The sequence below is a fragment of the Gobio gobio genome (assembly GCF_949357685.1).
Source record: "Gobio gobio genome assembly, chromosome: 17".
Classification (NCBI taxonomy): domain Eukaryota; kingdom Metazoa; phylum Chordata; class Actinopteri; order Cypriniformes; family Gobionidae; genus Gobio; species Gobio gobio.
The window spans coordinates 49115446-49133456 of NC_137110.1; the positions used below are offsets into that span (position 1 = coordinate 49115446).

An 18011-nucleotide genomic window follows, 5' to 3' on the forward strand; every position below is an offset into this window, starting at 1 on the left:
GACATAATATCATAAAATATGATATTTTTTTCCTATCAAATTAAGGTCTACGGTACAGTAGAGATGTCAGTTAAAGGGTTAAGTTATGTTTTAGGTGGGGTATTATGAAAGCAAAAAGCACTAAGCAAGACCAAAAACCTTGATTTAGGAACCTGTTAACACAGTATACCCCATTTCCCCATTATATTACAAGTCATTTGCCCACCGCCAACTATAGTTGCTGCTTGGACTTTTGACTAAGTGTACAAAAAACTATAAACTCTGTCATTCTACATCAGTGGATGCATCGCACGTGCATTTGTTGACATGACAACTATGATAGCCCTGAACACAGCTGGAGTTCACATGCAGGTGTTCTGCTTGCGTCGCGTGTGAAATGTCTTCATCCCAGGTACAGTGGCATATGTTTCAGCATGTCATATGAATATCATTTCATGGGTTTTATTTTTTTTCAAACGCCAAATGATCGTGATGCTCATGTTTACAAGCCAGCGTCATTATAGTAGCCTAGTCTATTGGTTCCTGTTTTACAGAATCTATATGATACTTCAATTCAATGTTTGAGTGGTAGGTAATAACCATACATCGTCAATATTATAATATCAAGAAGCTACCATAGATGAATCTGCAAATTTGAAAAATCGATTTGCATTATAGCTCGAGGCAAGACAAATAAACAAATATCACAGACAGGTTAGGTATCCTAAAATATGATTTTGGACGTCTTACGTATTTACTTGCAGGAATGTAGCCCCTCCTCCTTCAGCTCACGCCAACGAGCAAACGCCGGCCCAATGTTGATCCTCGTCCTGCCTTTAATCCAATCACTTTCTCATTTCCTCTTTTTGCTTTCCTCCGACAAAACCTTTGCTTTCTTATTTTTCTGTGCTGCTTCGGCCATGACTATAACATCCGGCAAACAAATGATAGTTGGGCTCGCACGTCCGAATTTAAGGAAGTGGGGGTGGTGGTGGAAGTGACGTATATGCCGTAAAGCGGTCGATTTTTGTTTTTTGTTGTTCTTTTTGTTCTCGGGTTACTACCCGAAACCCGAAGTTTAAAAGTACGATTAAAAACGATACAGACCCCGTCAGGCTATGGCAGACGTGTCATTCAACCTATTGTAAGTCGATGTATCATCACAAGAGTCTTGAAAATATATTATAAAGGTTGAAAAGTTACATAGTGCTGCTTTAAGGATTCAAATAAACAGCATTTATTTGAAATACAAATCTTTTGTAGCATTATAAATGTTGTTACAACTTTTAATCAACGTAATGCATCCTTGCTGAATAAAAGTATTAAAGTAAAAAGCATATTATTAGTGAAAAGCGCACACATTTGGGTCAAATATGGACAAACCCAACTGTTGGGTTCAATTTTTTAATTACATTTTTATCCCAACGGTCAGGTTTGATTGTCCGTGATGCTTTTTTAGAGTGCACATACTATCACTGAATCTCAGATAGAAAGATGTATATGCAATCATTAAGGATCAATACTCTCTGGAGAAAACGAATGTGCTGTTTACATCACGCGCTGTATTTACTTTGAAGCTGTTTTTACAGCATTTCTAAGAGCAAAACACAATGTCAAACCTCGCTTTAATAAGCATCCTGGCCTTACATAATGTCCATATGTAATATGTTTGAGTGCAGTAGTGTCATGGCGGAGTATAAAGATCTCAGTTTGAAAAAGCAGTTTAATGAATTAGATGCTACAGCAAAACTGGCATAAATGAGGCTTTTGTGGAGAATGAGAGAGGGAAAAAAAAGAGGAGAGAGGCATTGAGATACGGAGAAAAACAGACATCAGGGCATGTGAGACAGTATTACAGCGAGTCTCTTTGCTGTAATAAAGCTAATGCTGCTTTTCCTCTGGAGGAAATGGAAATGGAGAGCGGAAGAATGGCAGAAAAGGGGAAATAATACCCGAATGTGTTTCATTGCTCTTTATACGGTGTGGCTGCAAACACACACACACACGCATACAGTCTTGCTTCCAGACATGAAATGTATTAAAGTGTTGCCCACATGGTCGGCTCTGATGTGAGCAATGAGACAAAGTGCTTTTTATTTGTCTGAGTCTGTGATGTGTTTTACAAACCACTCTATTCAGAGCCACACCACATACAGTATAAGTCAAGCACACTGACACACTATCTGTCAATTGTCATGTATATATAAATATATATATACCTTTTTTTGAGAATCATTATATGATTCATATATTTTTATAATTAAAGAAAATCACGGAGCACGAAATTCTAAATTGGTTTAGTATCATTAGATTTAGTCCATCAAACTACCATAAGTTAATGCGTTAATAATACTTTTATTCTGCAAGGAAGCATTAAACTGATCAAAAGTGATACTAAAGACGTTATTGTATTGTATTGTATTGTATTTATTTAAATAGGGACAGTGCATATTAATGAACATCAGTACAAGTACACAATGTAAATATGTTAGAGTTAGCACCACAGCTAATTTTCATCTATTGTCCCTAGGCAGATAAAAAACAAAAACAAGGATAAACATGCATACACACCCTCAACAGTTTGAGGGACACAATACACACTAACAGAAATACACTGACAACAATAATAACAAAAGAATATACGAACAAGTAATTAAGTAATCGTCACACATAAGAAGTTCATGAAGCAGTTTAAAAATGCGTGCAACTTTGGTTTTCTAAAAGCCATATTTTTAAATGAGTTTTAAAAGTAGTGTATGAGGAACAATCCCTTATTGTATGGGGTAGGCTATTCCAATATTTACTTCCCTTTACTGACAAGACAGTTTGTCCAAATGTAGTGCGCCTAAAAGGTATTACACAGTCTCCTTTTTTAGAGGCCCTTGTTCTACCATCACTCTCAGTTCTCTTAAAAAAATCATTCAGTGAGGGAGGGGCAAGATGATGTATAGTCTTATAAACAAAGCAGGCGTACTTAAAATTTATAAAATTTTCAAAACTCAATAATTTATGTTTTTCCAGTATGGCACAGTGATGAACTGATTGCGGTTTTTTATCAAAAATTTTAATTGCTCTCTTGAAGAGTATTTCAATAGGCTTAAGTGTTGTTATATTAGTTAGTGACCAATTTGTAAAACAGTACTCAAAATGTGAGAATATCATTGTGTGTAAGTACATTCTGGCAGCACTTAAGTTGAGGAAGGGCCTTATTTGTTTGAAATTCTGTAAATTGAATTTAACTTTATTTGCCACCCTTTTTATGTGGCTTTTGAATGTTAAATTACTGTCCATTGTCACCCCCAAATATTTAAATTCCTTTACAATTTTTAACTCCTCTCCTCTAAGAAACACGTTAGACTGTATCACCTTTGTGTTTTGTTTTGAGAATACCATGCAAACGGTCTTGTTGGTGTTCAAATGAAGACAACATATGATGTTTTCAACATTGATGATGAAAATAAGAAATGCAGCCAATCATCATATCAGAATGATTTCTGAAGGATCATGTGACACTGAAGACTGGAGTAATGATGCTGAAAATTCAGCTTTGATCACAGGAATTAATAATATTTTACTATATATTCATATAGAAAACAGCTGTTTTGAATTGTAATGTAAGAGGGGATATGTATCACCCGATTCCCCATACGTATTTAATAACGTCACCATTGCATCAAACATGAACAGCCAACCAAATTACTCAATTTACATATTACAAAATAATCACAAAATATCTCTCACAGTAATAATATTTCACAATTTTAATGTTTTTACTGTATTTTTGTTCAAATAAATGCAACCTTGGTGAGCAGAAGAGACATCTTTTTAAAAGCATTTTAAAATCTTTCTGGCCCCAAACTTTTGAACAGTAGTGTACACCGATCAGGCATAACATTATGACCGTTATGACAGGTGAAGTGAATAACACTGATGATCTCTTCATCACCTGTTAGTGGGTGGGATATATTAGGCAGCAAGTGAACATTTTGCCCTCAGAGTTGATGTGTTAGAAGCAGGAAAAATGGGCAAGTGTAAGGATTTGAGCGAGTTTGACAAGAGCCAAATTGTGATGGCTAGACGACTGGGTCAGAGCATCTCCAAAACTGCAGCTCTTGTGGGGTGTTCCCGGTCTGCAGTGGTCAGTCTCTATCAAAAGTGCTCCAAGGAAGGACCAGTGGAGAACCGGCCACAGGGTCATGGTCAAGGCTCGTGGGGAGCGAAGGCTGGCCCGTGTGATCAAACAGACGAGCTACTGGAGCTCAAACTGCTCAAGAAGTTAATGCTGGTTCTGATAGAAAGGGGTCAGAATACACAGAGAATCTCAGTTTGTTGTGTATGGGGCGGCACAGCCGCTGACCCCTGTCCACCACCGAAAGCACCAACAGTGGCACGTGAGCATAAGAACTGGACCACGGAGCAATGGAAGAAGGTGGCCTGGTCTGATGAATCATGTTTTCTTTTACATAACGTGGATGGCCGCAAAAGTGGGACCAACACAATATTAGGAAGGTGGTCATAATGTTATGCCTAATCAGTGTATGTTCAGTTATATCAAGTAACAAATATATTTAAAAAAAATAAAAGCCTAGATAGTAAAAAATCAACAATCAACAAGCTAATTCCTGCCAAAACAGTTACTTCACCCAGTGGAATCATTTCGGGCTCCAAGGGTGCAATATTTGGGCCGGGGCTTGAATGGTTATGACCGGACACATACGACTGACAGGCTCTGACTGACGGGACGTTTGATAGACCTTCAGAACTGACAGCAGGGCTTTAGTGGCGTTCACACTGACAGCCATTTGCAACAACAAAGAAGCCATTCGTTTTCAATCAGAGTTGGTCAATTGAAGGAATAGTAACCTCAAAACTTCTGTTATCATTGACTCATCTTCACAAAGATGCTCTTAGCGACTCTTTTCAATGTATAGCAAATCGTAACTGGGACTGTCAAGCTCCAAAGTGTCTCTAAAAGTGTCAAAATAGCAATCATACGCTGTATTTCAAGTCTTCTGAAGTCACTTGCTTTGTGTGTTATTCATTGCTGTAGCTATGGCTGTGGCTTTATGTGTTATTCATTGTCTGATTTGTGAACAAATCGTTCATTTGAGTTGGATCTTTTCCACTGAATCAAGGCAAGGCACGTTTATGTATATAGTATATTTCATACACTGTAGCAATTCAAAGTGCTTTACACAGAAAAGGAATTAAAATATTCATAAGAAATAAAAATATAACCTGAATCACGAGAGTTAGGAAAATGGAGAGTCAGGTTTGCGTTTTTTCTTTTTCTTAAAATGTTTGTCTTAAAATGTTTGTCTTTAAACAGTACTCTTGCAGAAAAACCTAACTCCTGGCCTAACTCCAGGGCTAACTCCTGGCCTAACTCCAGGGCTAACTCTACCCGTCTTTCTTGGGAATATTCCGGATGAGATCGCTCGATTCAGTTCACATTACCAGCCTAAATTGATTCAAAGTGATCCAGTTCTTCATTTCATCTCAATGAATCATTAGAGAGAAAGATTATCAATCAATGACGACTTCCATTTTGGTCTGTCATATGGACAACTTTTATGTATATGTATTTATGACAAGGCCATAACCATGTCTTGAACATTGGGGGGGGACCAATTTTTATTTTATTTTTATAAAGCATAAAGAAACAGAAAAGTGAACGAAATTCTAGGTCTAATTCTAGTTGGGAAATAATCCTTTTGGGACAATTTGCAAACAAAATTTGCATTCATTTGCGTCAAATATATTATTAGTCCGAAGATTCTTCCCGTTAGTGAATAAATACTTAGATCTGCTATTGACATTTGAATTCCCCAGCGGTCTGGTGGTAGAAGTTTTGTAAACCGTGTTGAAGGTTACAGGTTTTAATCCGCTCTTAAATAGTTTTTTTATTTCTTAAAAAAAACAGTATCGCGGCATGGTTTTGAAGTAATTAAACTCACAGCTTTGTTGTTAAGAGAGAAAGACGCTGAACAGACGCAGGTATTCACACACATCTCTCAACTCACAACTCTCTCTCTCTCTCTCTCTCTCTCTCTCTCTCTCTCCCTCTCTCTCTCTCTCTCTCTCTCTCGATAATTAATTCAAAATAAATGCATAAATTGAATCTGATTAGCATCTCCCTCAAAAAACTGACCAAAGAGTTTCAATATTTTTCCTATTTAAAGTTGTGATTTTTCTAGGCTGATCAATTTCCGATTTGATTCGATACGATTTTTTATCAGATTCAATGATGTATGCTAAGCTATGTTAAAAGTGCTACCACCAGACCTGGAGATCGGCTGAATGGATTTGAAAATGGTAAAACTCAACTGTTAAACTCTAGGGGAGTTGGAAAATGAGCCTATTTTCAAAAATAGTGGCGTGTTCCTTTAAGATGTCAATGCTGGCAAATGGCCGTGGTATAAGCGTGATAATCGACGGCTAGATGTGCAGCACTACAGAATGTCAATGCAAAATTTACTTATTTTTCATCTGGAATTTACTATCTTTTGAGCTATCCAAAACACTTCAAAACAAATCATTTAAAGTATTAATAATAACAAGAATTTCCTCAAGGTTGCATCTTCATTGCTCTATCATTTTTTTCCACATAATGTGTGCAACAGTTTTATGGATAAACTGCCACTCATGCTAAGTCTGATTGGTTACTGAGAAAGATTATTCTTAATCATTAAGATTTTATGGTAACACTGTAAGTTTTGATTTGATAACATGAACTAACAATTAACAATACTCGCACATCATTTAATGAAAATAATAATTATTATTTTATATAGCGCCAAAAAGTTGCTTTCTTGAAGCGATTTACAGGAAAGACAAACCACACTCAAAACATTTAAAGCCTTTTTTATGATTTACACAATTTAATTAATAATAAAATTCCTTGCATATTTTAATTATAAGCCTTACGAATTTTAAATGAATAATTGAGCAATCCTTAGTCAAGTATTCAATTAAAATACGTAAGGATTATTCTATTCAATCTAAAAAAGCCTTTTTTTGAGTGCACAAGAAGAAACAAAATGCACAAGATATGAAGACAAGGGAAAAAAATTAATTAAAATAAATAAATTAAAATAAACTAATTAATAAAAAAAAAAAAAAAAAATATATATATATATATATATATATATATACCAATAGTCAAATGTTTTAAGATTAAAAAAGAAACAAAAAAGAAACAATCATAGTCGCATTTTTTAAATCACAAGCTAGTTTATGCAAGTTAAAGAACTGTGAACTAACATGAACAAATATATATTTTTTACTAATAAACATTAACAAAGATGAATAAATTATTGTAAAAATGTATTGTCCATTGTTAGTTTATGTTAGCTAATGCATTAACTTTAACATATTAACACATGACACCTCATTGTAAAGTGTTCCTCATTTTGTTACCCTACACTTTTTTGTAGGACTGGAAATCACAACTCAAAAATTCAAAGGCCATTTTCCTCACAGCCATCATAACATCTGATAGACGGCTGCGCTGAGACACAAACTCAAGCCAAAGAGCAGGGCTGTCAGCGAGCGCTTGACTGACGTCAGACATAATGCACACTCACTTTGAGGGAAACGTGGAGGGTTGTCATTAACATCCGTGATCACTATGGTCACGGTGGTAGAACCAGAGAGACCACCCATTTGGCCTGCCATATCCGTTGCCTTGACAACCAGCTCATAACGGTCTTGCGTCTCCCGATCGAGATCCGGCACGGCTGTCCGGATCACTCCTGAAGCCAAAGGAAAGAAGAAGAGAGAGAGGGATTGAGGGTGGATTGATGGGTGTTTAAAGGTCACTCGAGCAACGCTACATGCTTAAAGCCAGTTCTTCTTCTTTTGCTTTCAGCGTTCACTTTTTATCACAAAAATAGTATGTGATAAGTGAAATAAAGCTGGAATAAAATATAAATATGATCTAAAAAACAAACTTTAAAAAAGTGAAAAAATTAGAAATGTGGCCAAAACAAATAAAGCTACAACTTAAAAGATTTACGCATTTGAATTAATAGTAAAATTCCATCAAATTGAATTGAATAATCCTTATTTTATGAATTATGAACAAAATTAGAGCTTAATAATTTTTTTTTGTAAATTTTGTAAATGTACTCATTAAAAATTCCCAATTCCTAAAATGAATAATATGTAAGGATTATTCATTTCAATTTGATGAAATTGTAATATTAATTCAAATGCGTAAATCTTGAAAAAAAGGCTTGAGTAAATAGAAATATTTAAAAACAAATAAAATTGACAGAAGTGCAAAAAATTACCAACGCTGAAATTTTAATTAAAATGAAAACTATAAAGATTCAAAATACTAATAAATGCTATAGTATATAAATAACTGTAAAATAATGCAAATTAGGAAATATGATATGATTGAGGATATATTATAATAAAATAATAAAATGAATATAATATAATCAATATTATATAATAAATATAAACTGCAACAACAACAACAAAAACAACAATAATAATAATAATAATAATAATGAAGCACACATAATTTACATATAAATATGATTTATACATAATAATATAATAATTATATTATATTATATTATATTATAATATAATATAATATAATATAATATAATATAATATAATATAATATAATATAATATAATATAATATAATATATATTTTATTATATGTATTATATTAATTATATTATATTATCTTATATTATATTATATTATATTATATTATATTATATTATATTATATTATATTATATTATATTATATTATATTATATTATATTATATTATATTATATTATATTATATTATATTATATTATATTTATTATATTATATTAATTTAGTGCTGGGCAATTGATTAAAAAATCGCATCCATTGTAAAAGTTTGTGTTTACATAATATGTGTGTGTGTGTGTACTGTGTATAATTATTATGTATATATAAATAAACACTCCATGTAATACAATCATTATTAGCTATATGAGATTAAAAACTAAAAATATCCTATAAAGAGACAACACTGTCTGACAATATGATGTGTTCACCAACAACAAGAACCAACAGAAATGTTTCATAAAAAAGCATGACGTAATGTCCGTTGGCCTGCATGTCTAACGGTGATTTTGTGCAGAAATAATAACCGATTAGTGCAGATATAACGAGCTACTCTTATCAACAGTTGCATTCCCGATAGAGCACCTGACTGAGTGAATAAACCCCACGCTCTGATGGTGATTTCAGCCGGTTTTAATGTAGATGTAAGACACTGGCTGATGAAACCTTTCACTCATCTGTACTGAAACATCTGCACACGTATCCTGCGGTTTGACTGACAGTGATTTTTAGTGGCTTGTCATATTTCGTGTCAAATGCGCTGCATCCAGTCGAGCTCCTGTGACATCAGGACAGAAGAAAGAGCCAGGAAAGGTTATACGCAACAGGTTGTGATGTTGGTGCTTATCTTTTGCCACCATTCTTGGGGGAAAAAAGGCGATTTGTGATTTTTTCCTACGATCTGAAAGGAATAAACGGACCGACGCTGCAGGAGTGTCAGGCTGGCGTGTGTCCTTTAGCATTCTCATAATTTCCATGCCTGTGTCTAACCAATGCCATGGCAACAAAGGATAATTGCAGTCCTTCAGGGTAACACAGTGCCATTGTCTTTCTTTCACTCCTAAAATATCTTGATTCCAGGACCAGTTCCTACGGCAAGAGAAAAGCTATTGATTCACAGACTCAATGATGTACGGCATGCACATCCTGGTTTTGCATTAATTTGCAAGCATTCATCAATATGATATCTAAAAGAGTTATTCTCACAAAACCTTTAAAGATCATGGCCTGATATGATATGATACATGATATGATATATACTACGATACTATGCGATGCGATGCAATGATTGAAGTTATGATAAGATACAATGATTGATGATACGATACGATACAATACGATACGATGTGATGCGATGATTGAAGATATGATACGATACGATACAATGACTGACGATATGATACGATTCGGTACAATGATTGACGATATGATATGATATGATATGATATCATATGATACAATACGATACGATGTGACGCGATGATTGAAGATATGATACGATACGATACAATGATTGATGATATGATACGATACAATGATTGAAGATGATATGATATATGATATGATACGCTACAATGCGATACGTTACGATACAATACGATGCGATGATTGAAGATATGATACGATACGATACAATGACTGACAATATGATACGATACGATACAATGATTGACGATATTATATGATACGATACAATACGATGCGATGTGATGCGATGATTGAAGATATGATACGATACAATGATTGAATATATGATACAATACAATGATTGATGATACGATACGATACAATGCGATACGTTACGATACAATACGATACGATGTGATGCGATGATTGAAGATATGATACGATACGATACAATGACTGACGATATGAAATGATTGATATGATATGATATGATATGATATGATTGATATGATTGATATGATATGACATGACATGACATGACATGACATGACATGACATGATATGATATGATATGATACAATACGATGCGATGTGATGCGATGATTGAAGATGATACGATACGATACAATGATTGATGATATGATACGATACAATGATTGAAGATGATATGATATATGATATGATACAATGCGATACGTTACGATACAATACGATGAGATGATTGAAGATATGATACAATACGATACAATGACTGACGATATGATACAATACGATACAATGATTGACGATATTATATGAGACAATACGATACAATACAATACGATGCGATGTGATGCGATGATTGAAGATATCATACGATACAATGATTGACGATATGATACGATACAATGATTGAATATATGATATGATATGATACGATACGATACAATGATTGACCATATGATATGATACGATACAATACAATACGATGTGATGTGATGATTGAAGATATGATAAGATACAATGATTGACGATATGATACGATACGATACAATGATTGAATATATGATATGATACAATACGATACAATGTGATACAATGTGATACAATGCGATACGATGCAATGATTGAAGTTATGATATAATACGATACAATGATTGAAGATATAATATGATAGATGATATGATAATAAAATATAATAATATAATAAATATAAACTGCAACAACAACAATAATAAATGACATATAATTTATATATAAATATAATTTATATGTAAATATAATTTATACATAATAATATAATATAATTTATATTTATTATATTATATTTATTATATTATATTATATTATATTATATTATATTATATTATATTATATTATATTATATTATATTATATTATATTATATTATATTATATTATATTATATTATATTATATTATATTATATTATATTATATTATATTAGAATAAATGCAAAACAACATGTAGGACCAATTATTTATGTTTTCATCATATTTAAGCCAATTAATTCTCTACAAACTATGATAACTGTAATGCAAAACATCCATTTGTCATTATTGTAAATAATAATAATACAAAAATGTAATATAATTCACATATACTGTAAATATTATGTATACATAATGGTAAATTGTATTGCTTTATTTTAATATTGTATTATATTGTATATTGTACACACACAAACACAATTTTTAAAAAATTTTAAATGTAATATTTTCAGACACATTACACTCATGCGAATTTGGGATGAAATGTGCTTGCATTTTCTAAAAAATAATGTCACAATAGGGGGGAAATGTTAATGGTTTCACAAAACAAAAAAAGAAAAATGATACTGTGGGGTGAAATATGACCCGGAATTGTTTCCATGCTCCAAACAGCAGTATTCTGAAACATTCTGAACACGAGATAATAAAATGCTCTGTGTTTCTGTAGTCAAAAACCTACTTGGGGAAAAAAGCTAAAACATAAGCCATGGCATTCCTTGTGGGTTTGTGCAACAAACAAACGCTTGCCTGGCTGTCTGTGTCAGGTTCTTTGTGTTCTTTGTTTCTATCTGCATTTCTTTTGCTCTCTCTTCTGTAGTCACACCGCTGTGGATCTCTGCATTCCCAGTGAGGAACCGCTAGCCATCGGCAATGTTTGTGTGGCAGAATACATCTGTGCAAAGAGCTCGCTGCTAAAGATACGTGTGCTGCTTTTAAGCGGCCAGAGCACAGAGGAAGCCGCAATCCCCCCCCTCTCTCTCTCTCTTCAACCACATAAAGCTGCTGACCTGAGGTCAGATCCATTACAAGTACAGTCTGAAGTTGCACCGATTCAAAGCACTCCACCTGAAAGACTTTTACAGGAAACATTGAGTTCTTGGGTAGATTATGGGCAGACATCGAGCGGGACAAACACAAATGATGATATCTTAGTCTCAACTGTTTCTCCTAAAGAACAATGAGATCAAATGGAGAGTTTCACTGATGTCTGCCGCTTCTCGGATGTTTTTCCTCACACACGTCTCGTCTAGATCCCAACAATGTCAACAAGGCTCAGAATGAAGACATATTTCTGGCACATTTCTTCCACGGGCTGCTATCCAGATTCATTGTATAGCTCTATATTCTTACTTTGTCTTATTAATAGTCTCATTCATGTGTACACATTTCTGGGAACACATCTGGGAAATTATTACACATCATTTCTGGGAAATATTACAGAAAACTCATGCACTGTAAAAAAATGATTTTTCAAACATGTAAATTAAACCAAAAATGGTCTACTTCAAAATTTCACATTTAATTCAAGGGGCACTATTTTACTCATCTGAGCGCATGGTCTGAAGAATATGGCGCAGGTGCACTTAGAGCGTGTCCAAATCCACTTTTGCTAGTTTAACGACAGGAAAAATGGTTGGCGCGCCAGACGCATGGTCTAAAATAGTTGTACCTGGTCTTTTAATGAGTCATGGGTGTGTTTTGGGCATAATGTATACGAGTACGAGTCTCATCTCCCATTTTAAAGCGATATGGAGGAGATTAGGAGGAAACTGAGGCTTTTCCGAGCTCAACGCTCTGGCCGAGCTGTGACAGAAACTAAACGCTATTGGCGGTTTTAAAAAAAGGGGAGGAGCTGTTCGATATCAAGAGCCAGTTGTGCTTGTGCCATGGCGGATTCGCTATTTACATGGCAAAATATAGGCACCTTCAACCTGACGAGTCAGTTTAAGTACATGTGTGTATTGCCACGATTGGTTAAATAAGTAGCCAATATCATTCGTCATTACTGCAAACAGGTAGCCTTGAAATCTAGATGCACCCTAGCGGCAGAAAATGTCATTTGCACCCAGGGTAGTCTGGCAACTCTCCGTTGGCTTGCGAGCTGGAAAAAACTAACTCTAGTAAGTCCAATCCAGTGATGGGAAAAACGGCGTTATAGATAAACGGCGTTACTAACAAAATATTTTTTTTCAGTAACGAGTATTCAAACAAATTACTGATTCCCCCTTTAGAACGCGTTAGTGTTACTGAGAATAAAATGCGGCGTTACTATAATTGAGCTCACTGAAGCGGTTTTCATCCGAACAGGCTCTCTGTCAGTCGGACCTGCAACGTTTTCTTTTCTCTGGTTGGTTGGTGTGTGTGTGTGTGTGTGTGTGCGGGTGTGCGTACATACCATGCGTGTTTTTGGTACACATAACTGATGATAATTGGTGCGTGGGAGACAAGGTTGAGGTTGATAGGTTGAGTCCACACACACACACCTATGACACAGACGCACACGCATATGCACAGTCACACTCACCAACGACCAGGAGGAGTCAGAGCGATGATAATTCTAATCTAATGAAGCGCCTCACATCATCACATGCCGCCGCAAAATTAGTGGCTAAAAACCCAGGTGATAACGTGAGCTCAACTACCAAAGGAGGAGTATAGTACTGATAATATTTACACAATATTTACACAATAGTAGGTCTACTGATACTATTTAAAATAATGTATTGAATTTGATAGGTGTCTCTCACATTGTCCCACAGCAACATTACAATAGTGTACATTAATGTATAATGTTTTATAATAATAATTTATTCTATTTAGTGTCCAATTCATTCATTTAACATATTTAATATTGGGGGCATCCAAGTTATTTGACATATTTGAACATTTGAGAAATAAAAAAAAGTAACACAGTAGTTACTTTCCCTGGTAATTAGTTACTTTAATAATGATGTAACTCAGTTACTAACTCAGTTACTATTTGTAAGAAGTAACTAGTATCTATAACTAATTACTTTTTTTAAGTAATGTGTCCAACACTGGTCCAATCACATCGCGTTTAGAATCGGTGGGCGGGTTAAACATAATGACGGCAGAGTTGCGATGGTTCCATGTGAATTCCCTGCTACTTGAAAACAAAGAAGATGGCTGCTGCTGCTGCTGGAGACCAGTGGTCTTTCGAATCGGCTTTGGCCGCGACTCTGGAAGACTTGGAGTTAAGCTTTTCTTTGAGAAAAGAACAAAGAACGGCACTGAAGTCATTCTTAAAAAAGTAAGAAAGATATGTTCGGAGTTTTGCCGACCGGATACGGCGAAAGTTTAATCTATCAACTAGCTCCGCTTCACCTTCTTCGTTGCTCTGGTTGGTTGTAGCGCTTTCCTATTGCGTGCAGAGGGAATTTAAAAGACAACCGTTTATCCCGCCCCTCGGATTTAGCCCTGCCAATAGTGAAATCCCAGACCCAACATCTTGATGTGGGTCTGGCTTGTCAGGCTAGCAAACAGGTAGTTCTGAAACATGCAATGACTATCCATTATGACATGTAGCCATTTATATCTTTATGTATACAATAATAATCTTTTACATTGTAATCCTTTTAATTTTAATATTTAAATGTGTGAGTGTACGTGCGTAGTTCATCCACCTATAGGCTCATATTACTAACACGGCCTTTAAATAACACAAAAAATACTGCGTTTTCAGTTCTCCAAAATAGCAACGCGCCAACAATGCACCTGAACACACACCAGACGCCCAGATGGGCGCAAACGCATTTGCTATTTAAACAACGTGGAGCTGGATGTGAAAATGAGTCTGTGTCAGGATGAAACTACACTCTCAGAAAAAATGTACAAAAGCCGTCACTGGGGCGGTACGTTTTCAAAAGGTACACTTTTGTACCTAAACGGTGCATATTGGTACCTTAAATGTACATATTAGTACCTAAAAGGAACAAAAGTGTACCTTTTGAAAACGTACCGCCCCAGTGACAGCTTTTGTACCTTTATTTCTGAGAGTGTAGCAAAAAACAGTTGCGTCGCGTCTGCCGTATGATAGGGCCCGATGTGTTACATGCCATTTATTTGTAATTATTTGTTCAAATTAATAGTGATTTGTGAAAATTGTTCAAAGCAAATCTTCATGCAGTACGGGAATCTTTTCCGTCTGGTCATTTCAGGGCTGCACGAGGTTGAAAAGCTCCTCTCATTTGAGCAAATTGCAGAAGCAAATGAGGATATCATCAAACGGTTTGAACATTTGAAGTACATGAGATGAGAACCCGTAGTTCAAAAACAACACGCTAACACTCTGGATCTAATAAACTGATTTTAATAACAAACTCCTCAACTAGCCTTTTTATATATGCCGTGTCAAAGACTAAAAGCCCCGTCCAGGGATTAATGTTGGTTTTCTGGAGGTTCAGAGAAACAAACGAGGTCACGAGCCAAACACACGCAGCTCATCTACTTCCAGCTCATCTCACTGCTCTCAGATCAGAAGGAAGGAGCGTGCAAAAAGTCCAGCGGCTAACGTGGCACAAGCCAAGTCATTTATCATCCGGTGCTCTAAGGTCTCGTGCCCGCCGGCCCGAAAAAGAAATCATTAAAAGTTTAGTGCTAGTTCCCTGGGGGATGGACGCAGGCAACAAAGGCCGAGATATTCCCGGGAGATTCCAGGGATGACGGCTGTGTCTGAAGGCGGCCGGTTCATGTTTACTTACACTGCTGCTGCACAGCTACACTAAAACCTCACGCCAGCACAAAAACATCCTGCTGCTATACTCGTTATGATTATTTCATGCAAGGGAACTGCAAATATTTTTCATAGCATTCGAAACACTCTCATTTATAATACATGAAAAGGTGTAAAACACAATACCGTTCAAAGGTTTGGGGTCAATATGATTTAAAATTATATATATATATATATCATTATTAATTATTCAGCAAGGATGCATTAAATGGATTAAAAGAGAAGTAAAGATTAAAATACATTAAAAATATTTCACAATATTACTGATGATTTTTAGAACTATAACTTTATTGGTTATTGTTATCATGTATTTTATAGACTGGCAAGGATGCATTAAACTGATCAAAAGTGACAGTAAATACATTTATATTATATATTGCAGATGTTTTCAACATATCATCATATTAGAATGATTTCTGAAGGATCTTGTGACAATGAAGACTGGAGTAATGATGATAAATTCAGCTTTGATCACAGGAATACAATAATACAATAGAAATTATGTTATTCTAGCGTCTTGGTGAGCATGAGACCCCGAACATTTGAACAGTTTATAATAGATTTCTCTCTTTTCTTTCTCCATAAGGAATGCAACAATTACCAGGAATCTTCCTATTCAACAGTTTAAAAAAGAAAAAGAAATTAAAATCACACTGACTTGCAAATGTCTTCACTCACACTTTTTCACAAAAATTTTGCATTAAGTGTTTGACGTTTGGGTTTGTCCATATTTGACCCAAACATGGGTTGAAACAACCCAACATTTTTTAGAATGCATTTAAAACATCATTGCTGAAAATCTATTTTCAAATGGAGAAAATTCATAGTATTTTACTTCCTGAACCCTGTTGCACTCTAAATTTCTACTAACAACAACATTTCACTCAACAGCAAATGTGCTACATTTCTTGAATCGTTCCCTAACACCCAATATAGTGCACTGTCTGAATCGTTCCCTATCCCCTATATAGTGCACTGTCTGAATCGTTCCCTATCCCCTATATAGTGCACTGTCTGATCATTCCCTATCCCCTATATAGTGCACTGTCTGATCATTCCCTATCCCCTATATAGTGCACTGTCTGATCATTCCCTATCCCCTATATAGTGCACTGTCTGATCGCTCCCTATCCCCTATATAGTGCACTGTCTGAATCGTACCCTATCCCCTATATAGTGCACTGTCTGATCATTTCCCTATCCCCTATATAGTGCACTGTCTGATCGCTCCCTATCCCCTATATAGTGCATTGTCTGATCGTTCCCTATCCCCTATATAGTGCACTGTCTGATCATTCCCTATCCCCTATATAGTGCACTGTCTGATCGCTCCCTATCCCCTATATAGTGCACTGTCTGATCGCTCCCTATCCCCTATATAGTGCACTGTCTGAATCGTACCCTATCCCCTATATAGTGCACTGTCTGATCGCTCCCTATCCCCTATATAGTGCACTGTCTGAATCGTTCCCTATCCCCTATATAGTGCACTGTCTGAATCGTTCCCTATCCCCTATATAGTGCACTGTCTGATCATTCCCTATCCCCTATATAGTGCACTGTCTGATCATTCCCTATCCCCTATATAGTGCACTGTCTGATCGCTCCCTATACCCTATATAGTGCACTGTCTGAATCGTACCCTATCCCCTATATAGTGCACTGTCTGATCGCTCCCTATCCCCTATATAGTGCACTGTCTGAATCGTTCCCTATCCCCTATATAGTGCACTGTCTGAATCGTTCCCTATCCCCTATATAGTGCACTGTCTGATCATTCCCTATCCCCTATATAGTGCACTGTCTGATCATTCCCTATCCCCTATATAGTGCACTGTCTGATCGCTCCCTATCCCCTATATAGTGCACTGTCTGATCGTACCCTATCCCCTATATAGTGCACTGTCTGATCATTTCCCTATCCCCTATATAGTGCACTGTCTGATCGCTCCCTATCCCCTATATAGTGCATTGTCTGATCGTT

The 18011-nt window shown here is 35.6% G+C and overlaps 1 protein-coding gene across 1 annotated transcript in view; it reads right to left on the reverse strand.

Annotated features, from left to right (window-relative positions):
• cdh22 (cadherin 22) overlaps positions 1-18011 on the reverse strand; it is a 325753-nt gene that overhangs the window by 101108 nt on the left and 206634 nt on the right. The window contains exon 6 of the mRNA XM_079840198.1: positions 7566-7733. Within this exon, the coding sequence (XP_079696324.1) occupies positions 7566-7733 (168 nt within the window). The remainder of the gene's footprint in view (positions 1-7565; positions 7734-18011) is intronic.